The sequence below is a fragment of the Mytilus edulis genome, chromosome 8 (assembly GCF_963676685.1).
Source record: "Mytilus edulis chromosome 8, xbMytEdul2.2, whole genome shotgun sequence".
In the NCBI taxonomy this organism is placed as follows: Eukaryota; Metazoa; Mollusca; class Bivalvia; order Mytilida; family Mytilidae; genus Mytilus; species Mytilus edulis.
The window spans coordinates 74409715-74434948 of NC_092351.1; the positions used below are offsets into that span (position 1 = coordinate 74409715).

General features: G+C 32.5%; 1 protein-coding gene across 1 annotated transcript; it reads right to left on the reverse strand.

Annotated features, from left to right (window-relative positions):
- Window positions 1-3771: 3771 nt before the first annotated feature.
- Window positions 3772-19431, reverse strand: LOC139487100 (transcription intermediary factor 1-beta-like). Its single transcript, XM_071272101.1, has 6 exons — window positions 18572-19431; window positions 17708-17755; window positions 17061-17117; window positions 5455-5472; window positions 4598-4624; window positions 3772-3919 (listed from the first exon to the last, which is right to left on the reverse strand). Exons 1-6 carry the CDS (start codon window positions 19333-19335, stop codon window positions 3901-3903), a joined length of 933 nt encoding a protein of 310 aa, XP_071128202.1. The 5' UTR covers window positions 19336-19431; the 3' UTR covers window positions 3772-3900.
- Between the last annotated feature and the right edge of the window lie 5803 nt (window positions 19432-25234).

Consider the following 25234-nt stretch of genomic DNA (forward strand, 5'->3'; position numbering starts at 1 on the left):
ATTTTATATATACGCCAGACGCGCTTATCGTCTACAAAAGACACATCAGTGACGCTCGAATCCAAAAAAAGTTTAAAAGGCCAAATAGAGTACGAAGTTGAAGAGCATTAAGGACCAAAAAAAGTTTGCAAAATACAGCTAAGTTCATCCTGAGGTAGACAAGCCTTAGTTATTTCAAAAATTTAACCCTACTTCGATAAAGTCGAAACATAACTAACTCCTAATTTGAACCTTGTTCATATTCTAAAACCTATTGGATGCACGCGATACAGCTCAATTCAATTATTAAACTTATTTTTACTACAAAAAATATATCAACGTTTCCAGCACCTGATTAATTAAAGTCCAGTAGGCATTGTTTAAGTTTATTAATTTCTTTCTAATTAAGCATGTCATTCCTGATTTTTTTTTCGAAATATTTGTTTATTCACCTGTTAAACCTTCAGTTCGAATGATTGAGTGTTGTTTCCTAAGCATACTGGTGGTGAAATTTGTAAATTCAAAATAACCAAAGACAAACAGACTATTGTATAACTGTATTTAGCTACCAATTCATTATTGATGAAATATAATCATCTTGTAAACCACTTTTTATAATTATTGATGATTATTCAGAAGGGGCATGATTGATCAAATCATAGATTGACCACAAGTCTAAATTGTCTGACATTGTAACAGCATTTTGTACTATTTCATAATGTTTTGTATGCTCTAGATTAGAATCGATCACAAGTCGGTCGTTGCAAAGAAAAGTATAGTCAAAATTATTTAAACCGGTTTTTTTTTACAGTACAATGACCATATACTTACCGAACACAACTTCTGTTTATGCAATCCCTGAAAAGATAAATAAAAATCGAGCAAAAACGGTAATTTATATATATATAGTATAAGACTTTTGTGTTTCTCTGCATTACATGTACATAGAGATGTAGATGTATATTAGAGCGCTAAACATAATACATTATACATATAGCTTATGCGTATAAACACAGCTGAATTAAATTACTCGCTTCTATTGAGGAGAATTGTTTCCATTCTGCTATACATGATCGATAAAAAATCATCTCTGATTAAAAACAAATATATATATATATATATGTACACGTTCTATACGGTTCGGCACAACATGAAAGAGAAAATAACGCACAACGTTTAATGATGTATTTAGGTGAGATTCTGGAATTCGTGTCAAATGTTTAAACTCCTTTGTGTTTTTCCATACAAAACAAGGTATAGTATTTTACCTCATAACACCCATTTATTTTTTAATATAAGAAAGGTAATTTATCAAAATTTTAGAAGATTCTTGATTTCTTTCTTTTGTTTTGAGAACCAAATAATATCAATGCAAATATAAGGTAAAAGTCCGACGCAGCCTTTTCCCGCCATATTTTAAATCACAAATATCTCCAAAAAGGAGGTCCATATTCTTAACCTATAATTAAATCTTATTCATAAGAAGAATCTTCTGGTGCATATGCATGCATGGAAGGGAGAAAGTTTGGATCCATTAAAACGTTTAATCCCGCTGCAAATGTTTGCACCTGTCCTAAGTCAGGAATCTGATGTACAGTAGTTGTCGTTTGTTTATGTAATATATACGTGTTTCTCGTTTCTCGTTTTGTTTATATAGATTAGACCGTTGGTTTTCCCGTTTGAATGGTTTTACACTAGTAATTTTGGGGCCCTGTATAGCTTGTTGTTCGGTGTGAGCCAAGGCTCCGTGTTGAAGGCCGTACTTTAACCTATAATGGTTTACTTTTTAAATTGTTATTTGGATGGAGAGTTGTCTCATTGGCACTCACACCACATCTTTCTATATCTATGAACAAACTAGAAATATCTAACAGTTTCTAGTAACATCCATTAAACATGTTCAAGAAAAACAGTCGTTTCATTTGAGTTTTTAGACGATAAACACTAATAATCTTGGAATGTTTGATACATTATAAAAGCACCAACTTCATAAATCGTTTGTTATGTGTATTAAGTATAAGTTAAAACATTCCCTGTTTCTATCGTCATTGGTGTATTGTTTGGGATTTTTTTTTACTATCAAATATACATATTGTGCACAGAAACAAAACATTTGTAAAACTTTAAAATATGATGTTACACTACAAACACTTTCATAAATTCTTATATCTCGGTTATATAATGAAGTACCATGTAGTTTTACTGGAATTATGTATTGGATACATTGAAATAAACAAGGAGCAGATACGACACATTCCTTTTGTGATAAGTGAGGTAAGGTTACTATAAAATTCATAATGTGGGACAAACTAAGAGCGACCAAGTTTACGATTAATTATCAAAACGTATGTGCAAAATGAACATACATTAACTCTAACGCTGAATGGTAAAAAAAAAACCCACTAAATATAGTATGGTATTGGATTTCACAACTTCATGTTTTTTCTGACTGTTTATGACGTCTTTACACTAAATCCATTTGATGATGGATGTTGGATGTGTACGGATTGATTGTTTAGCATGATGTTTATATGATTTTGTTTAGTTGTTAGTGGCTCTAAACTTGCTGTCAGATAACTGCGGGTACTCTCAGATTTGTTCCTAGCGTCTTTTTGTTGTCGGAATGTACAAGTACCAGGCCACGTCCAATTGTATGTTTGTCCATCTGATGAGTTAAGCCTTTTTCAACTGATTTTTATAGTTCATTCTTATATTGTACTGTTTTATCACTGTACCAGGTTATGGGTGGGTTGGGATCCCGCTAACATGTTTAAACCCGCCACATTATTTATGTATGTGTCTGTCTAAAGTCAGGAGCCTGTAATTCAGTTATTGTCGTTTGTTTAGGAGTCACATAATTGTTTTTTGTTAATTTTTTGGCCATAAATAAGGCAGTTAGTTTTTCTCGTTTGAACTGTTTTATATTGTCATGTAGGGACATTTTATAGCTGACTATGCGGTATGGGCTTTGCTCATTTTTGAAGGCCGTAGGGCGACATATAGTTGTTAATGTCTATGTCATTTTGGACTTTTGTGGACAGTTGTATCATTGGTAATCATACCACATCTTCTTTTTTTATATATAATCATAAACACTTTTCAGGTTTCAATATGCATCAGGTGTGATGAAATCCAAAAAAATGAAAGTTATGAATTCATTTATATGGAGAACAGTTAGCAGCTATATTATTAAACATTGAACAAGTATCAAAAAAATATTTAAATTCGTCGCAGGTCAACTTTGCCCAAAGAAGTTGAAACCTGTGTCTCTTATTTTGTAAATTCATCTACTGGGAATTTTGGAAAATAATATAATAAGTCGGGACCTACATTTCACGTGTCAATAGCGCTTTTCTAATTTGATTATTTTTGGGATACATTCCATAAATAGGACACTACATATGTATATTTATAAACAACAGTCAAAATAAGAAAAACAGTTAAATACTGACATGATTTAACAAACTTAACTAAATTTATCCGTTTATAAATTTTAAAATTATTAAGAATCTAAAGTTTCAACTCCCTCAGGCAAAGTTGGCTTTAGATGAATTTGGATATTTATTTTAGTGTTTATACATATAGCTCTTCAACGGTTTCGGTACTTTTACATCTTCGGATTTCAAATGTTTGGCTTTCCTGATGAAGGTAAATCCAGAAAAGCGCTTCGGATGCATATAATTATTAAACGTGTTAATTTCATTTTCTTAAATAAATGTAAACCGTATATCAAACAAAGACATGGGCTATCGTGTTGTGAAAACTCCAACAAGACATAATGCAAGTTCTCATGGCATGACCATTGTGTTTAGTTTCAAGGACAACTAATTGATGCGAGATAGAATGTGTTTTTTCCCATACAATAACATCCCAGGGATTTGATGAGTGTGATATGATATGATTAAGGTTGAAACGTGTTACTTACATGCGCAAACCTTGACTGCAAAAATATGAAATAAGAAAAGTGTTAATTAGCTTATCAAAAATTAATAAAACATTTTTGTGTCTGGTATTATTATTAACTTTTATTGATCGTATGAGCCTTATGTAGACGAAACGCGCGTCTGGCGTACTAAATCATAAACCTGGTACCTTTGATAACTATTTACATACTGTAAAATAGAAATAACTGCTCTAATATAAGACACAAAATATATTGATCGTTGGACTATTTTACAATTAAAGTGCAAATGATCGTTTTGTAAAAATCGTAATCTGTCGTAACATACGCAACAATAAAATTTTATTGCATGGTTAATATTTCAATATTAACAGTTGTTCAATGTTAATATAAATATGCTTATTTAAAATCATGCCAATGCCAATATGCTATGAACACGAAAGATAAATTAAACCAAACATATTTGAACGGTCAATGTTTGTTGAATCATTTACATTGTTTAAGTAATCAATATAAATACATGACCTCTCTTGGTCAGCTGAAGATTATACAATCAGTTACTGAAGTTTCATCAATATACCATTGTTCTCATACAAAAAAATGTTATTTCACATAGACGGAATAATATGATCACAACCGAGTTATTAAGGTTTTTTGTGAATAAAACAATCTTCATACTGTTTAAGCACTGAAAAGAATTATAACTTTAATACATACCCACTCAACGTTGTAATAGGTTCAGTCCTGTAAAAAATGAAAAGTTTGTGTCTTATTTAGTGTTTTTGAAAAGTAGCAAATCTTTACTGTAGTAGAAGAGACGCTTGTGTGTACATTGTGTTCTTCAAATATTACCGGAATAAAGGTTCAATACAATTAGAAAAGAAAATGTACTTCAAGATGTCTATACTTTCTGAATGCAACCTTCCGACTGTATTTACCAAAAACATATTGGAAACACTCTATTGGGGACACACAGTGTGCTATTACATGTCCTAAAATCACTATAATTCCAACAAATATGCAAATGATTATGTTTTGTTTACACATTTATATAATTCTTAATTTTGGTCTTAGTATTGTCTCTGATTTTGAATGTTCGCTTGCTTCAAGTTTGATACCCTGATGTCTAATCTGTCTAGCTGTCGTGTGATTTTACGTTATATTTTTTCATTTTAAAGTATGCTCAATTTTCAATATTTTTTCTACTTTAAAAGAAGTGAAAGAAAGAGATTGGACGGTATTTGTTAACACTGGACAATTTCCTACTATATCATTTACTAATTTTAATTTTAATTGTTTGCTTAGAAATTGGATTTTTTTATTCGATAATTTTCATCAAATTAAAAAAAAAACATATAGCTTTTTTTCGAATTTTGAATTACACTGACCACAAACAAATACAAATTTGTTTCGGCAAAACAGTCAAATAGCTTTAACGTCTTGATTGTATAAATCTAATAAAAAGAAAAAGAATGGTTTGTAGTATGAGCAAAAGTTTACTTAACACCTACACACAATTACGTAAATTACGACGTTGTTTTTCTGTAATCGTCCATTAAGCGCTATATACTTACGTTGAAACCCGCTTAATCCTGTAAAAAAAAATATAAAATCATTACAAAATAACAATACAGTATAAAATATTCAAAGACTTCGTTTATTTTTTCTTGCAAAATGTTGTTAGAAATTCATAAAATGTTGAATTGAAAAGACCAACTAAGTTTTAGAGGAAAACGTGTATGCAGTTATGTAACACAAATACATTGCCGCTGTCCAATCAACATAACAGTATTCTGAATATTATAAATACATTGCTGTAACATTAAGGAAATGAAGCGTGTTAAACGTTAACGCATCATCGGATACAGAATACCTGTTCGTTATATTTTGGTTCGGATTGATATGGTGTCTGCTATATGTAGTAGTGTCATTTTTACGCCTATTAAATAATAGTAAAAATATCTTTAAAGTACTTCAAAATAATTGTATTTTTTATTAATGTTTAACTCTTGAATTTTGATAAAGGAATATTATTATTTAAATCTAAATCTACACTTTACTTTTTATATTTAGTTCATGAATATTCAAAAGATTCTTAGTTAAATTACGTATCTGATTGGTCATTGTCATTTTCGCGGTCAATCTATATTTTGTATTGACCAGGTAGATTTGCACGGGAACTTGAAAATTGCAGACGTATGCTATTTTGTGTCCCGAATTTACATTACCTGTATATTATTGTTTTCTTCTATTGTGGACACAACATATTACCTGATTAATGTAAGTTAACTTCTTTTGTTATATAAATAATATTTTCACATTTAAATGATAAATTTAGCAAAGTTGCTATTATACGATTTCGTTCTCCTCGTAAAGTTTGGTTATAACATAAGTATGATAGATGTACCCGAGAATATTTTATTTAGCTTCGTGCTACATATATTTTATTATCTACCGTTAATTTGTTACGATAGAATATGGAACTAGATAATTTGCATTGCTATTTAATCATTGACACCGATAATTGATTTTTCATAGATGGCGGCATATTAGACAAAATAAGGAAAAGTGTTAAAGAAGATATTTATTTGTACACTTCTAGTATACATTGTAATGATAGAAGTATGTAACTATGAATGAACTTGAGTTATTTTGCCATATTGTATATTTTAATATTTTACTAGTCCGAATGTTTATGATTGCATTTTGGTTTTAGGACTCCATTGATGTAATTATATAGAGAATGTATTAATGAACTGTGCCTTGTCCTTGCCAGTAAAAACTCACTCCACAAGGGGTAAGAGTCAATCTATTTTTAATTATGTAATGTTGTAAACAAAATGGTTATGGATTATTTCCCTTTAAATATACGGTTTTAAGCATATTTGATATATTGGGTTAATTAGTCTTTATGTACATAGTATTTACAATTTAATGAGTGTTGTGATGTAATTGTATCTAAAGAACAAATAATATCGTATGTTCCGATTACCTAAATGTATATTTGCAGTTTAACTTTAGTTTTGTACCGTACACATAGTAAACTGGTAAACACTATATTATATATTATTTACGATCAAGGGTTGTATCACAATAAAAAGTAAAAGGACATAATGATAAAAAAAATAAAGATAAAAAAAAAAAAAAAAAAAAAAGTACACGTGACATCAGCTCAATGATGGTCTATTATATTTAATTGAAGTAAGGTAAACAATAATAAAGAACATTGTATTTTACTATTACCATATGTGATAATGTGTAATTTAAGTTACTTGTGTTTTAAAATAGAACTGTTATTAAAAATTGTGATATTGTTATTTCAGAGTTTATTTCTTATACTTGTATTAAATCATTCGAACACTAAACAAAGTTGGTTATTACTTAACCCCAAGAATTGACGCTGTTACAAAATGGCGCCCAAACTAGTTTTTGGATAGATGGCACAGTCAGATTAGGGTACCAGTGTGTGTGTATGACCACCGAAGCAGACGACAGATGAGACCACGTTATGTTTGTTTACCAACCATGCGCAGATGTCCGAAGATGCACTTGCCAGTGTTTACATCCGTTGATGTCCACATGTGTTTATTTACATTAACATTTTATACCGTGTTCCAGTTATGAAAATTTGTGAAACCGGTAGTTACTTTTAGTAACTTAGACTTTTTGATTTTCTTAATTGAAAAAAGGACATTTGATGTTTAAATTAATTCTTATTATTGTGATTGGAATTAGAAAAGTAACTTTGCTTTATAAGGTATGCCTTTTATTTATATGTATATTATAATTGTGTACTGAAATAGTTTGCTTAGTACACACTTTGAAAAAAATATTTTTACACATACATTAATTTGTTTACATAAAGGAGACTTTAGTTAGATAGCATATATTGGTCGATTACTATATCGTATTGCAACACCAACACTTACTTATTACAGCAACATACATTGCTAGATAGCATATTTACATACATGTAGTATTATTGGTATACCACAGTTAGTATAGAGGATTTTTGTTTACACTAGATTTAAAGCAAATTAGGGCAGAATGGCAGAATGGCATTTACTAGTTATATTCAATTTGGCTATAATCTCTAGCATTATATGCATCAACATATGCACTTTACTAAAAATTAGGATGACCAGTTTTCTGCTAAGGAGACAAAACTCGCAATCTATTGTATACCTATCTGAACACATGATCAACAACAAAAGGAATAGTTAACCTTTAAATTTCATGTTAAATCTAACAACAGAAATTCTGTTCATTGAGGCATAAACGAGTAGAATTTACCTGAACATCACAGCTTTCAATCATGGTGAACAATAGATTGTATATTTAGTCAGATAAGCAGCAAACTGGACATGTGTATATTAAATTAAGTACACAAATTGGTGCATCGACAGTTGCAGGTTACTGCCATAATAAGTAGAAAATGCCATTATGCCCTATTTTGATTTAAATCCAGTATAAACAAAAATACCCCTCTATAGAGGGATAATCTTATCCCTCTATAGAAGGATTATCCCTCTATACAGGTATAATCACCATATGGAGGGTTTATTCTAAACCTGTTAAACATTTTTTACACTTTGACATTGTTCATTCATACATACACTTCTGGACTTTGAAATTTTTTGGTTAACGTCTTACATATTGACCTTTTCACAATTAAACATTTTACATTCGAACATTGCAATTTTTTTTAAATTTGTTCATTGAACATTAGCATCACTTGGTGATTGATTGGTTATATTTATAAGGGAGTACAGATGTTCTTGTAGAATTTATTGACTTATATTTTTACACATTAAAAGTACATTTTATACAGAAAGCAAGACTATCGTATACAGTTATAGTATATAGTACTTTTACTCTGTGTTGAACTTAGGCAGAGTTTGAAAAATCTATAGTTTGATTAAATAGATTTGAAATAAGTGACAGTTGAATTATTTTAATTTATTCAATTACAAATAAAATTTGATTGAGTTTTAAATATAAGACGTGTCCCTAACCAATCCAATGAGCCATGCAGAGGCTTAATTGATTCGTATTGGTTCATATGAATGTTTGATTGATTGAATCTTGTCATAGAATAGCATTAAATGATTATAATCATATGTCTAGTCTATTATCATTTCATACCCCTGGTGTTTCGGTTTAGGCTTTATGCCAAGGTATTTCTCATCAGGTAACCCTAACCTGTATTTTTAAAGTCTAGTTTTATTGATTGTATACATTCGATACTGTATAATATTACTGGGGCACGACACCTGGCGTATTCCTATATTTTCAAAGTATGGTTTACAGTTTTAGCTTTGTTTTTCTTTAATGAATTATCTGAGTTTTGATGATGTAAGCATGCCCTTCAAGCTATTTTCCTACTTGTAGGCTATAATAGTCTCTGAAAGAGCTGTTTAGCAGTTTCGTCTTTTTCAATAATGTGCCAGTGCTTTCGTATGATTTTGCCTAGTTGTTAAGTTATGAAGCATAGGGGAATATTTTCCCATGATTTGTTTCTATATTTTAATGTGCTAGCTGTGCGTCTATCGAGTGCTTTAAATATCAAAGGATCTATTTCTTGTTTTTTGTATCCTTTTTTTAAGAGTTTACTTTTGAAGAGCGAAATTTGAGAGTCTAAGTCCTCTTTTTTACTTGAGGATCTGATAAAGCGAATTGTTTCACCAATTATAAAGCCATTAAATACAGACGATGGATGAGCCGATGATCTGTCCAAGTATTGGGAATTATCAGTTGGTTTTCGATATAGTTTCAAGTCCAGGATATTTTGTTCAAGGAATCTTTATCCCTTGACAACTGGAATATCTAAAAACTGTATGCTAGTTTTCGATATGGCATATGTAAATTTTATAAGATGATGTATGCTATTGGCGATTTCGAAGAGTTCAAGGAGATTTGTTTCCGAGCCTTCAAATAAGATAAATCCATCATCCCTATAAATTGATAAGTGTGCGATTGCTTGTGCATGTCTAAATCTGTTTAAAATATCGGTTATTATTTCAAACATTCGTAGATCTGCTAGACTAGGAGACATTGGTACCCCTTCAGGTACACCATTTTTTTGTCGATATATTTTGCTGTTAAATTCAAATTCATTATTTTCTAGTGATATTTTCAAAAGTTCTAGAAAGTCATCTTTTGGCGGTAATGGAATTTCGTAGTGGCAGGATTCAATTTTTTGCCAAGCTCTTTTAACTGCTTCTATTATTTCAGTGTGATAAAGGTTAGTGTACATGCTACTTATGTCAAAAGTAGCAAGTAAAGATTCATCAGGAACTTTAATTTTTTCTATTTTGTTTATAATGAGATACTATTCTGTGTATATGTGTGCACTCATTTGCATATGATGCTTAATCATTTGAATATTTGGTTGTACTTATTGCACACTCATGTGTATTTGATATAATATGTGTGTATTTTAGTACTTATAGAATTGAGTATAAGTTATTGATTAAAATTTACCATTTTGATTTATTGTAATGATGCTACTCTAGTAGTGTGGTGGTTATGTAGTGTATAGTTGTATTATAACATTTTTGTTTTGAAACACCTTTTTATAGACATAGGCTTTTGGAAGTGAAAGTATTTTGTTTTTCATTTTCGGTTTTGTTCTTGGCATTTATTAAGTGAGTGGGCTACTACATTCTTCCGATTAGTCATGGAACAGTATGGTCCAAAGAAGAAACGCCATCGTCGTAGACGTAGACAACGACCTTACTGGGACAACGACTTTGACAACCAAGCCAACCAAAACTACTCACCTACTGCAACTTCTATTCCAAAAGATGCTATCGTTTGTTTTTGATGCGGAGGACTTAATCACATAGCCATTGGTTGCCGTATACGATTAGACCATTCACGACAAGCCTTTAACTTCCAGCAGATGAACGCTGAAGATAGAACATGTGCATACCAACAGCAACAGTCAAAACAAGATGTCACTGACCAACTACTAGGTAACACCAACAAAGTCACTGTTAAGATACATTGTATTCAAGCTACAGCTTTATTAGATACAGGTTCCACGGTTAGCACTGTCAGCGAGTAATTTCATAGAAAATACGTACATGATCATACTATACAGACACCTAACCGTATTCTTCACATTGAATGTGCTGATGGAGAGAACTTATCGTGTCATGGTTACATCACTGTCGATTTAGAAATACCTGGAGCATCATCATCAGATTTACCACAACCTTGCTTACTACTGGTAGTCCCTGATAGCAACTACAACAAGGCTGTACATTTGCTACTTGGTACCAACGTATTACATAGAGCAATAGGTGATGTAAAACAACGTTTTGGTCATAGATTCTTAAAAAACGCGAACTTGATCACTCCATGGTATATGACGTTTCGATGCCTTTTACTCAGAGAGAAAGAGCTGAACAAGAGAAACATCAGGTTAGCATTGATTAAATGCACAGAGGGGAAGACTGTTCGCATTCCACCGAATACAGATGTCATGCTTCAAGGCTATATGGTCCATGAGTTGCCGTACCACCCTGTATGCGGAATACTTCAACCAACACATAAGGCAGCAGTACCTGTAGACCTAGACATAGCTCGAACACTTGTCAACTACCAATACTGAGATAACCGACTAGTACCTGTACATATCAGTAATATTAAAAACCAGAACCATAACAGTTTCACCTAATGCCATCCTTTGTGAGCTGCAACCCGTTTCAATTGCTGATATAGATAAACCAGATGATACAGCTTATAATGTTTTGAACGACGTCCACTTACCAACAGACGTACTCAGTAACGAACAGTTAGAAAGGTTAACAACTCCTCAGACAGTATAGAGATGTATTTAGTATGTCAGACACCGACATTGGTCATACAGATGCAGTTCGCCATAGAATAGATCTAACTGATGATACACCGTTCAAGCAGGGACATAGGCGTATACCACCAGCCATTTTTGATGAAGTTCGTACACATCTACAACAACTACTCACAGCTGGCATAATACGACGCTCACACTCACCTTGGTCATCTAATGTGGTACTTTGTCGAAAGAAGGATGGGAAACTCAGAATGTGTATTGATTACAGACAACTGAATCAAAGGTCCGTGAAGGATTCATATGCTTTACCACGCAGCGAAGAGATACTAGACGCTCTAGGAGGTAACACACTATATACTGTACTTAATATGAAGAGTGTGTACCATCAGGTAGAGGTAGAAGAGTCCCACAAGCAAAGAACAGCTTTCACAGTCAGTCCACTAGGCTTTTACGATTTCAACCGCTTGCCGTGTGGATTAGTCAACAGCCCAGCGACATATCAGAGACTAATTGAAGAGATACTAGGAGACCTCCATCTTGATATCTGCTTTATCTATTCAGACTATCTTTTCATATTCTCCGATACTTATGAAGAACATCTAGTAAGATTAGAGAAAGTATTACAGAGGTTAGGAGAAAGCAACCTTAAACTATCGCCAAAGAAATGCACATTCCTTCAAGAGAAAGTCAAATATATAGGTCACATCGTCTACAAAGATGGAATACAACCAAATCCTGCAAAGATAGACAAGGTAACCAACTGGCCGCGTCCGACAACACCAGAGGTCCGATGCTTGGTTTTGTAGGATACTATCGAAGGTTCGTTAAAGACTTTTCGAAAATAGCAAGACCACTCACCGATGTAATGCCTCCACAGAAAAGCTCATCAAAGAAAAGCAAGCCAAGACTCCGTGAACCAAACAGCCAATCATGGATATGGGGAGATCTTCAAGAACAAGCTTTCCAAACACTCAAAACAGCACTAGCTTCACCACCTATACTTGGATTTCCACGATACAATAAACAGTTTGAGTTACACACCGATGCATCCATGCAAGGCTTAGGAGCTGTATTATACCAAGAACAGGAAAACAAGAAGCGTGTCATAGCTTACGCAAATAGAGGACTTAGTAAGACCGAGCGAAATAACCCAGTACACAAATAAGAAGTTTTGGCATAAAAATGGGCTGTCACATAGAAATTCCACGACTACTTATATGGAAACACTTTTACAGTATTGACCGACAACAATCCTCTTACGTACGTACTAACGTCAGCCAAACTAGATGCAACTGGTCACCGTTGAATTGCAGCATTAGCATCATAACAAATTTAACATCATGTACAGACCAGGTTCCAAGAATGCAGATGCTGATTCGTTATCAAGATTCCCCGAGTTACTTGGACGTTCTATATCCAACTTATATGCTACTTCTGTCAAAACCATCAGAAATCTTTAACATACTCAACCTTTCGTCGATACTCTGTCAATGAATACTCTTGCAACCGTGGATGATACATCTTTACCAGCACAGCACATGGTTGACATCAAATCAGAACAAAAGAGCGATTACAGGATAAAAGAGTGGATTTATTGGGTATCCGAACATCGCAAGCCAACTAAGGGACAACTAGAAAGATCATCAGAGAATACAGGGTTCATCAATAACTTCGATAAGTTACAGCTGAAAGATGGTGTTCTATTCAGAGAAGCTACACTTGATTTCCAAACAGTTAAACAACACTGTCACTTATAAGAGATAGATTTGTACGGTATGGGATGACAAGTGATGTAGATCAGTGGATTACACAATGCAATAGATGCATAAGACGAAAAACACCGACTAATGAAAGGGCACCACTAGTTAGCATTGAAACATACCAACCACTTGAGAACTAGTATGTATGGATTACTTGTCACTAGAAAGATCCAAAAGAGGTTTTGAAAATGTTCTTGCGATTACCGATCACTTTACCCGTTATGCCTTGGCTATTCCAACGAAAAACAAAACAGCAAAGACTACCGCCGAAGCATTATTTAACCACTTTATAGTACATTATGGATTGCCAGAACGTATTCACAGCGACCAAGGTGCCAACTTTGAATCGATTACTATAAAAGAACTATGTAACATCACAGACATGCAGAAATCACGTACTACACCTTACCATCCTATGGGCAACGGGAATATGGAGCGTTTCAATCGAATATTACTGAGTATGTCGGGTACACTGGAAACAACGCAGAAGAAAGAGTGGAAAGCACACATTGCTGGATTGGTACACGCTTACAACTGCTCCAGACAGACAACTACCAGATACTCACCGTACTTCCATATGTTTGGTTGGGAACCAATATTACCGATTGACATCGCCTTCAACCTTCCTTGTAATGAACAGAAGCAACCAGTGACCAAGTACATTGAAACCGTACAGAAAAGATTGAAAGAGGCATACGAGTTGGCATCAAAACACTCAAGAATTGGGAAAGATAGACAAAAATGCAACTATAACAAGAAAGCTAGATCAGCCATCTTACAAACCGGCGACAGAGTCCTAGTAAAGATCTTGGCTTTCGACGGGAATCATAAGCTAGCTGATAAGTGGGAAGAAGATCCATACCAGATTGTTAATCAGCAAAGAGATACCTGTGTATGAGGTCAAGAAAGAACGGAACTGGAAGAAAGAAGACACTTCATCGCAATCTTCTACTTCCAATTGGATTTTTGCCAAAGACTGTTGAGTCTGAGATAACTCCTGCACCTAGACAGAGGCGTAAACCACAGAAGTCTGGACGACCACCGACGAAGTCTGTTGGGGACAGCATTGAAAAGATGACTGCATCGGTATCAGATGAGAAGTCGGAGCAGAGGTATTGGATAATAGAGATAGGGAGGAGTACACCTAGCAACACTGACAGTGAAGCAGATATGGTGGAAAGACATGACTATATAATGTAACTATCAGCGACACGGGTGACGATCATGATGCCGTTGGTAGTAGCCAGATTAATGTTTTAGTAGAGGACGCTTTACCTTCAGACATAGGAAATGCTGAAGAACCTACCCCTGGAACAGAGGATGTTAAACCTGCAGCGACTGGACAGAATATTGTAGCTGACGCTTTAGAATTAGATCCTGACAGTGCATTGACGGAGGATCCATCTCTAGATGAAAAGGCAGATGAACCCACAGATGATGAAACTACAACAGTACAATCAGTTAGAGAAAGAAGACGTAGATACTTACCTACACCACCACGTCACATACCAGAAACTACCACACTTGCTAGACCTCAGAGAAACCGAAAACCACCGTAGTACCTGCAAGATTATGTCACTACAACAAAGCAGGCTATTGCTAAACCAGATTGGTTAGAAAAGTACATTTGTTAGAAAGGCAGGAAGAAACAGGGCGATTTAGAGGTCTAGAGATTGAACTATGGAGAGCTGTCATCAAAATTATTGAGAACAGTTGAAATGTAAACAGCTTGACGAGGACGACAAGGTCATAAGAGGGAGAAAGACACAATGACATGGAAGTCATGTTCTTCAACAGAGGGGAGAATGTAGTAGTTTCATTTTTACGTCTATTCAATAATAGTAAAAATATTGTAATTATTATTTATGTTTAACTCTTGAATTTTGATCAAGGAAAATTATTATTTAAATCCAAATCTACACTTTACTTTTCATATTTAGTTCATGAATATTCAAATGATTCTAGGTTAAATTACGTATCTGATTGGTCATTGTCATTTTCGCGGTCAATTTATATTTTGTATTGACCAGGTAGATTTGCACGGGAACTCGAAAATTGCAGAAACTTGATAGTTTGTGTCCCGAATTTACATTACCTGTATATTATTGTTTTCTTCTATTGTGGACACAACATATTAATAACCTGATTAATGTAAGTTAACTTCTTTTGTTATATAATTAATATTTGCACATGTAAATGCTAAATTTAGCAAAGTTTCTATTATATGATTTCGTTCTCCTCGTTAAGTTTGGTTATTACATAAGTATGATAGATGTACCCGAGAATATTTTATTTAGCTTCGTGCTACATATATTTTATTATCTACCGTTAATTTGTCACGATAGAATATAGAACTAAATAATTTGCATTGTAATATAATTATTTACACAGATAATTGATATTTCATAAATGGCGGCATATTAAACAAAATAAGGAAAAAGTGTTAAATTAAATATTTGTTTGTACACTTCTAGTATACATTGTAATGATAGAAGTATATAACTATGAATGAACTTGAGTTAATTTGTCATATTGGATATTTTAATATTTTACTAGTCCGAATGTTTATGATTGCATTTTGGTTTTAGGACTCCATTGATGTAATTATATAGAGAATGTATTAGTGAACTTGTCCTTGCCAGTAAAAACTCACTCCACAAGGGGTAAGAGTCAATCTATTTTTAATTATGTAATGTTGTAAACAAAATGGTTATGGATTATTTCCCTTTAAATATACGGTTTTAAGCATATTTGATATATTGGGTTAATTAGTCTTTATGTACATAGTATTTACAATTTAATGAGTGTTGTGATGTAATTGTATCTAAAGAACAAATAATATCGTATGTTTCGATTACCTTTATGTATATTTGCAGTTTAACTTTAGTTTTGTACCGTACACATAGTAAACTGGTAAACACTATATATTATTTACGATCTTGGATTATATTATTGTGTAGTGCACCGCAATAAGAAGACAAAGTAAAAAAAAGAAAAAAAAAAGAAGACAAAGTACACGTGACATCAGCTCAGTGATTCTGTAGTATATTTTATAGAAGTAAAGTAAACAATAATAAAAAACATTGTATTTTACTGTTACCGTATGTGATAATGTGTAATTTAAGTTACTTCAGTTTTATAATAGAACTGTTATTTATAATTGTGATATTGTTATTTCAGTTTGTTTCTTATACTGGTATTAAATCATCCGAACCCTAAACAGAGTTGGTTATTACTTGACCCCAAGAATTGACCCTGTTACATATATAAAAAGTAGTTATTATTTTCCATCTTTCACGGCCAATTGGTACTGTATACAAGTGTTTTTAAGATAATTCGCTATGATGTTGTTGACTTCAACTCTTCCACACAAGTCACTTATTCCTAACATATCTTAATTAATTTCAATATTATTATTTACTGGATACATTTTCCATATCCTATAATATATCATAACAGATGATAATGTCAGTAATGACAAGTTCTAGTGTATTCATATCAAATGTACCAACACCCTCGACATGACGTTTCAATAAGTAAAAAAACCAACCCAGACAATTAAAGAAATAACATTTTCAATGTGGACATTAGTCTTACTTACCGACAAGAATTACATTCGTATTTGTACTTCTTTTGTGATTCTTTTGGTTCTTTTTGTCTGAAATATGATTATCAAGTGTGTTACTCTTATCTGTGAAAGTATGCTGATATTTGCACACTACGACTGGGAAATGACGAATATGACAGAACCGAAATTTGTGCAAAAATGTGTGTAAATTTACAACAAAAACCTTGGTATAAAATCAAGTTCCAAACACGTTTCCGCCAACAAAGAAAATCTTTCATAGCAGACTAAACGGTGTAGTAATTTGTTGAAAGTATAACAGCAGCCTGTGATTATTTACATCTGTTTTATTGGAACGTTGGTGAATATTTGTCTCATTGACAATCATACCACATCTCCTTGTTTTTAAAGATCGTCTAGAATTGCACTGCTTTTTTACGAATCTTCAGCCATCTCTTGGTTATCAACATATTGTACTTCGTTTATTCACAAGGTCTGAACATGCTGAAAGTGAATTCAAATGACGGAATGCTTGACTGCAAATGTGTGTTGTGCCTTTAGCTTTGTCTTCATCTTCAATGGTCAATGGTTGCTTTTATATTCTTAAAACAGTAGTGTTCGAAAGTTGTATAAGATTCATTGACTTATATTTACTTTGCTAAACAATCAATTAATTATATTACCTGGTATTTTGTTGGTTTTCAGTGTTTTCCAGTAACGCTTTACCTTCTCTAAAACACAAAACATCACTTTATAATAAGCCGTACTTTTTTTAAGATATTTAAAGCAAATACCTATTTAAATCATTGCAGTGGGTACATGTAATGTACAGGGGAACACATATAAGGTAATTTGATTAATATTGATCGGAATTTCATTATGTCATACGCCAAACGTTAAGAGAAGTTTTAGGTTTCAGAAATTTTACATGTAAAGGATGCCAAACTTGAGGAAACAAACATCTTTTTTTTTAAAACAGGGAAATAATTACGATGCTTATACAAATAAGAATACACACAATAAAAACAAAATTATTATTTACACTAACAATCAATAATGGAAAAAAACACATACGTTTTCCGAAGCGCATTTCATACTTAATCACTACGAGGACAGTTACAACTTAGAGGGTAAAAAGATGGAGACGTTTCATATCTAAACGTGCGAGTTCCTATTTACATGATTTAAGCACAAACATCATAACATAACAAGAATGATCAATCAGTTTCGGGCAAAATGTTTTTATATAAAAAAAAGAACAATAATGGCAGTAGCTTATGTATCACACTTTGGAGGTAAAAGATCGTTGTTGTATTGGTATATTCTTATTTTTTGCAGTGTTGTAAGTTTTTTGGTTGTTTTTGTTTTTCGTATTTTGGTCTAGGTGTTGTCGGTTTATTTTTTATGTATGCTTTTGAATGTCCATTTGGTATATGCTGTCCTTATCATATTGATATAGGACACACTTTCAAGTTATAAAACATTTCTTATACCTATTCCATGTTTAATCCAAATAATTATCCCTGTTCTATGTACAGATTACTTACCGGAATTGCAGGTCTCCGAATAGGTTGTCAATTTCTGTGCCTGAAGGATTTTTCTTCCTGTATGACACATAAGACATTTCGGGAACGTGTTTTAAATCTATATTGTAAACATCGATTTTAAGCTGTTTCAGCTTTCGTAACAATAGTACATCTGCTATTGTTTCCATTTCTGTGATATTGTTTTGCCATTGTTGACAGTTTTCGAAAACTCCCTTATATAATTTGGTTATTGTAGACATGTTTTGTAATGCTTTGTGTTCCTCATCCTGTACTAGTTTAACAAAACTATCTACTTTCTTATCAATCAAGTTCTTCAAGTATTTTCCGTCATCAGTTATGTTTTTGATGACTGCTTTGACTTCTTCGCGGTAGGCTTTTGTTTCTCTTTCAATTTTGCTAACGTTTTGACTCGATGTTGTTATCTTCGTTTCAATGGTCTTGACAAGTTCGGATCTAAGCTTTTCAGTTGATTTAGTAAGGTCTGTCATCAAATGGCGACTATGTTTCTCTACGGAGCAAATTCTACACACAGGAGTATCACAATCATTACAGTAGAAAAAGAAAATTTCGTCGTGTTCTGTACAAAGGAGTTTTTCTTCCTTGTTGATGTTTGGCCCACTTAAAAACGTGTGGTTTTTACTTATTTTCGTGCGTAAATGAGATAATTTACAGCTTCCACAAAATAACTGATCACACTGTTGGCAATAATATTCTCCAGGTCCAGCAGTACATATTTCACAAGTCGAGGCTGCAGCTTGGGCCATTCAGAAATGCCAAGATAATCAAGAGTGACTTGTGGATATTTAATGTATCTGTCAAACGTTGTCCGGTTAACAATCCAGTCTTTAAAGTAAAGTTGTGTTTTATTGAAATCTAAATATAGAAAGAATGCATTAATACAGATTTTTGTTTATTGATTTACTTGATCATGTTGATGGTTCAAAAAAAAACTTGGTTGTTTATCAATTGATAAATTTTACAGTTTACTAAATATAGTGAAAATATATTACGTTAATATTAATGAAGATCGTTCCGGATAACTATAGTTTATGTACTTTCCATTGTTTGTTTCGCTTCTTTCAGTCAATACTTTCCATCCACTGTTACTGTTAAAATAGTTTGTTATAAATAATCGAATAAGACCACCATTCTGATAAAATATCATTACCTGTAGCGAGTTGAGTAAAGATATGTGTGACGTGTCTTTTTACATCCGGTAAAATGTATTTTATCGATTCACACACGTATACTGATATATCTTTAATGCTTGGCTTCTGTTGATCACCGGTGATATTGTACGACGTATAAAGATTTTATTCTTACACTGTGAATTAATTTTGGTTAGTTACTGGTTGCTTAGATTATCATTAAAATGGTAGAATTATTAGTACATTTGTGTGTCATATGGTAATATGATAAATATGCTATACGGTAGCACAATACTATGATTTTTTCACCTCATATCAGACAACTTTAAACTGTTGTAAGTTCATTCATACAGCTTTAAATTTTATAGATTAGGTACCAAAAGAAGGAAAAAAGGTTAATTTTGCAAAAAAAGATTAATTTCATTATGGCATATTTATTACATAATTAATAATCATGTAATTAGTTACTATATTGTGATGTCCACACTTAGATGACATTAGCTTCTTTGTTATTCGGTTATTCGTAGCATCCCAAAATACATTATAGACTCTTGTATAAATAAAGGCAACAGTAGTCTACCGCTGTTCAAAATTTATAATTCGATTGAGAAAAAAAATCCGGGTTACAAACTAAAACTGAGGTAAACGCTTCAAATATACGAAGAGAACTGAGACACAATAGAAAAAAAAATTAAAATGTTACTCACACAGTAACAAACTATATATAATATATCAATGGTCCTTTTCCTGACCTGGTACAGGACATTTTAAGATTAAAATGTGGGTTGACCCTATTTTTTGTGGCATGCCAAACCTCCCTCTATAATGGCAATGCTAAATATAACATTAAAATGGCAACATTTCACGACAGGACTACAATACAAATAAATGGGAGAAAATAAATAACAGAGAAACACACGAATAATACCTAAAAAAATGGTACCAGGTTTCAAATTTGATACGCCAGACGTGCGTTTTGTCCATACAAGACTAACCAGTGACGCTCAGATTGTCACGTTGTGACCAATATGTATAGAACCGCTGATTTAGGCCCGGTTGGAAAGAACATGAGAAGAAAGTAGTACATATTTTAAAACAAAATAGTTCCTACGCATAGCTGTATCTTTGTCAATTGCGGCCATATTTGGTTGTTTGATGTATCAAATTAAAGCTTGGGGACTTGGGATCACTGTAGAATCCTTGTTGAAAGGTTTATTTGAATTATATAGAATATATACTTTATATTTGTAGAAAATAAGAAAGTTTTAAATAGTCAGGTTTGTTTATTGATATTGTGCTAATCGAGAAGAAGTTGAACTGCCCACTTAGCTAAAAAGGATCAAAACAATCAGGTCGCTTACAGAACGTTGTATGTATTCATAATGTGTGAATGATTGGCCAACGCCCGTTTTCAGAGACAAAGAGGCTGTGAAATGTCTATCATTTCTTCACTATATGTATTTTGTTATTACTGTGGACAAAGCTTCAAATATTATTGTCTTTGTATGTAAAAATTGAACTACTACGAACGTCTTTTAAAAAAATCATGAGCACTTATAATTACTAGGTAATCCAACTTGCAAAGACATATGAATTAATAAGGATGAGATTATGGTGAGGACTAACCTAGGACGTATTGGATATATAAGCTTCACAAAATTTCGTGCAAACAACGGTACATTGCCGGAATATCTGTATGTTCGAAGTGTCCATAAGATTGAAAACATTCTCTCCGTATTTAAAGAGGGTAATCAGAAATACTGTGAAACTGTTTATTCTCGAAGTGGTATTAACCATCTGTAGATTTTAAAACAATTCCTCGAAAGAACAACTTGATAATTTCGATCTCGATCTTTTTCTGAAACAAGTTCTATCAAAACCTTTTCAACCATGAATACCACCATTCTCCATGAGAATTTGAAAATCCTTCTGAAAGAAATAACCCACAAAGTTTTTTAACATAAAAATGAAAGCATACACTATAAATTTATTACTTTGTGATACCATATTTTATTAGGAGTAAAACATGCTACACAAAGGAACAAGAGATCAGTATGCTGGAGTTTTTAATGACAACGTTTTTGTTGAATTTGAAGTTAATAAACGTCCCACAAAAATGACATTCTTAATGGAACGAATTGTGAACTTCTTCTTGCCGACCTCGTCCTATTTTCATATAAATTGGAGTTCCTACAGACATTTGTCAAAAACAAAAAAATAGAACCAACTAGGTCTTTTAATTGCATATTTAGATATATTGATGATGTTATTTCATTAACAATTAAAGCTTAGGTTCCATAAATACATTCCCAGAACTAGAAACAACAGAGACGGCTTACTCCACCTCATTTTTAGACTTATATCTTTTACTTAATTATTTGCAATTTCTGGTATCAAATGAGTTTTGATTTATGTGTATTTGCAAATTTTCAATTTTGTTTTTAAATTGATATGAAGTGACGTTTACTTTATTTATAGCAACGACTTTACACATTTCGCATGTCCAATCACTTTTGAATTTTGTTGAGCCACTTTGCTGGTGCTCCAAAGTAGGAGAATGTTTTTGATTATTGTAATAATACCTTACAACCATCAAAAGAATGTTGTGCTTTACAAGTAAGCAAAAGCAAGTAAATAAAAAAAAATGAAAAACGAATAAAGAAGGACAAAAACGACTTGGTAAAAGAGGTCAAAGTTCTTTTGTTAGGTAAGTTTAAACATAAGGTTTAATTAAAGGTAGATTGTTTATTAATGTTTAAATGATATAACGTTCAATCGATCGATATACCTGTTGGTAAAGGTAAACAGTTGTAGTTTGATAAAAACAGAATTATCGATCCGTTTGGATTACAATATTGTCAATAATAGAAAAAACAGAAAAACACGTTTGGTAACTGTTATGTATATCTCTTTCATATTCATTTGTTAAAATTTACTGTTTGCAATAGCATTAAGTATTCTATATAATAAGGATGTTCTTATCCCGTGCATAAAAACAATGCCGTATTTGTCAAAACCTTTTCAACTTTTGATCTTCAGTGCTGTACAACTTTGTACTTTTTTCACTTTCGATCTTTTATATCTGGGCGTCACTGGTGAGTCTTGTGTGGACAAGGCGCGTTTTTGGCGTATTGAATTTTTAAACCTGATGCTTTTTGTTATCTATTAATCATGTTTTTCTGTGTCTAATATGTTCTCCTATTTATTTGTATTGTAGTCCTGTAATATTATGTTGTCATTTCAATGTTATATTTAACTTTGCCATTAAAGTGCGAGGTTTGGCATGCCTTAAAACCAGGTTCAACCCACCACTTTTATTCCCCTTTAAAAGTGTCCTGTACCAAGTCAGGAAGATGGTCATTGTTATAATATTGTTCGTTTCTCTTTGTGTTGCATTTTAACGTTGAGTCGTTTGTGTTTTCTCTTATTTTTGAGATATTGAGATAAGACGTGGCACGGTACTTGTCTATCCCAAATTCATGTATTTGGTTTTCATGTTACATTTGTTATTCTCGTGGTGTTTTGTCTGATGATTAGTCTGTTTCTGTGTGTGTTACGTTTCAGTGTTGTGTCGTTGTTCTCCTCTTATATTTAATGCGTTTCGCTCGGTTTTGGTTTGTTACCCCGATTTTGTTTTTTGTCCATGGATTTATGAGTTTTGAACAGCGGTATACTACTGTTGCCTTTATTTATGATATTTGTATTGATTTGGGTAATTCTATTTTTTATCTCCTTATTGTTTACAGACTTCTATGAAAATCTGTCATCATTTTGTAGAATATCAATGATTAATTTCTTTTAATGGCTACATTCACGGTAGGTGTAGCTGTCTTTTGGTATAGTGTTTTTTATCAAGTGAATTTTTCAAGTTATGTTGACTGTGATCGTGATTTTTGTGTGACATACATACGAAAGCCACAGAATTCCGTCAAGAAAAGATTAAGGTTTTTTTTCTCTATTTCAAAAATAAATATGCATATTACAAAAACTATGATATTAAGCAAATTAAACATCCAAAACTGTTTAAAGTCAAAATAACAAAAAGGTTTGAATTATCAAATGAAGACCAAGTTGTAGGCAAATTCATTGACGGTTTTGATAAATGCCTTAACTACCTAGAGACACTTTACTTGACACCCCCGCGACACGTTACATTTCGATGAAAATTTGATCACAATCTAGCATTTTGTTAAATTATATGAACGAATTTCATTTCTACTCGAATAATTTGGGAATATCGTTTTTCTAATAGTACGTTTTATTATAACAAAATACATAAGGGCTAAGTGAGCTTTTCTCATCCGTCGTCTGATTATTTTATAAAAATCTTCTTCTATGAAACCTTTGGGACAAACAAAACCAAACTTGGCCTTTTAAAAAGGTATCCGATAACCTAAACCATCAACCAAAATGGCTGCCACTGTTATAATAGAACATGGGTGTTTCATTTTATCTCTGAAGCTAAAGCATTTAAAGAATGTTCTTTATGTAAAAACACATCTACCCTGAGATTTTCAGACGCATCAAAACATCCGTTGTTTGGTTGCTGTCACTGAATAGGTATTTAAGGAAATTTGAAGTTTTTGCAGATGAAAACAGTTTGAAGGTCCCGATCGCCTTATATGCTGATCCTATTTCTAAAAGAAAGGAAGAGTAGGGCAGTATTGGAAAAACTTGAGACCGTACGAAGTAACAATGAAATAAAAAAAAATATATTACTAGTAGTTAATCAATTCTCGGATCTTTTTTTTCGCTTAAAAACAATCTATAAGCGATTAACTAACTCTGACATTCACAACGCATATACCTGATACACTTGACCGACTGTTAACATGCTATGATATATGTATCTTCAAACATGTTTTCTGAACAAGAATTATCTTGGAAATAACTGTAAATTCAAACTGCTATGAATGAGTTATTTAGCGATAATTTCTTTTTAAGGGACACACCAGAGTGGTAAAAGCACACTTCTACGAATGTTGAGGTTTGTCCATGGAGAAGGTTACTCTGACGATGAGAAGAGAAGTTTCATTGTCCACATATACAACGAGGTAGTCAATGCAATTCAAGAATTAGTCGTAGAAATGGATTTGCAAAAAAGACATTACAAGTCCCCTACAATTGAGGTAAAATCTCAATAGCTATTTTGATCATGACAGTGTTGTTCTTTTGTTCTATTTCAACAAATCGTATAATCTTGAAATTGTTTTTTTTAATAAATCGATCAAGAGAAACAGAAAACGTCAATCTCAATCTTCATAATTGACTTAATTACTGAAAAGAATAACAACTTGTTAATTGCAAATATTAATCTGTTAATAAGGGACGAAAGATAACAGAGAAACACTCATAAATCGAAAATAAACTTCTTTTTGATATGTTGACAACGTCATGGCAAAAATAGATAAGACAAACAAAAGTACTAGTACACAAAACACAACATTGTAAAACAAAGACTATGTAATATGAACTTAACCGAATACTAGATGTAATCACAGCTGCTCTAGAAGCG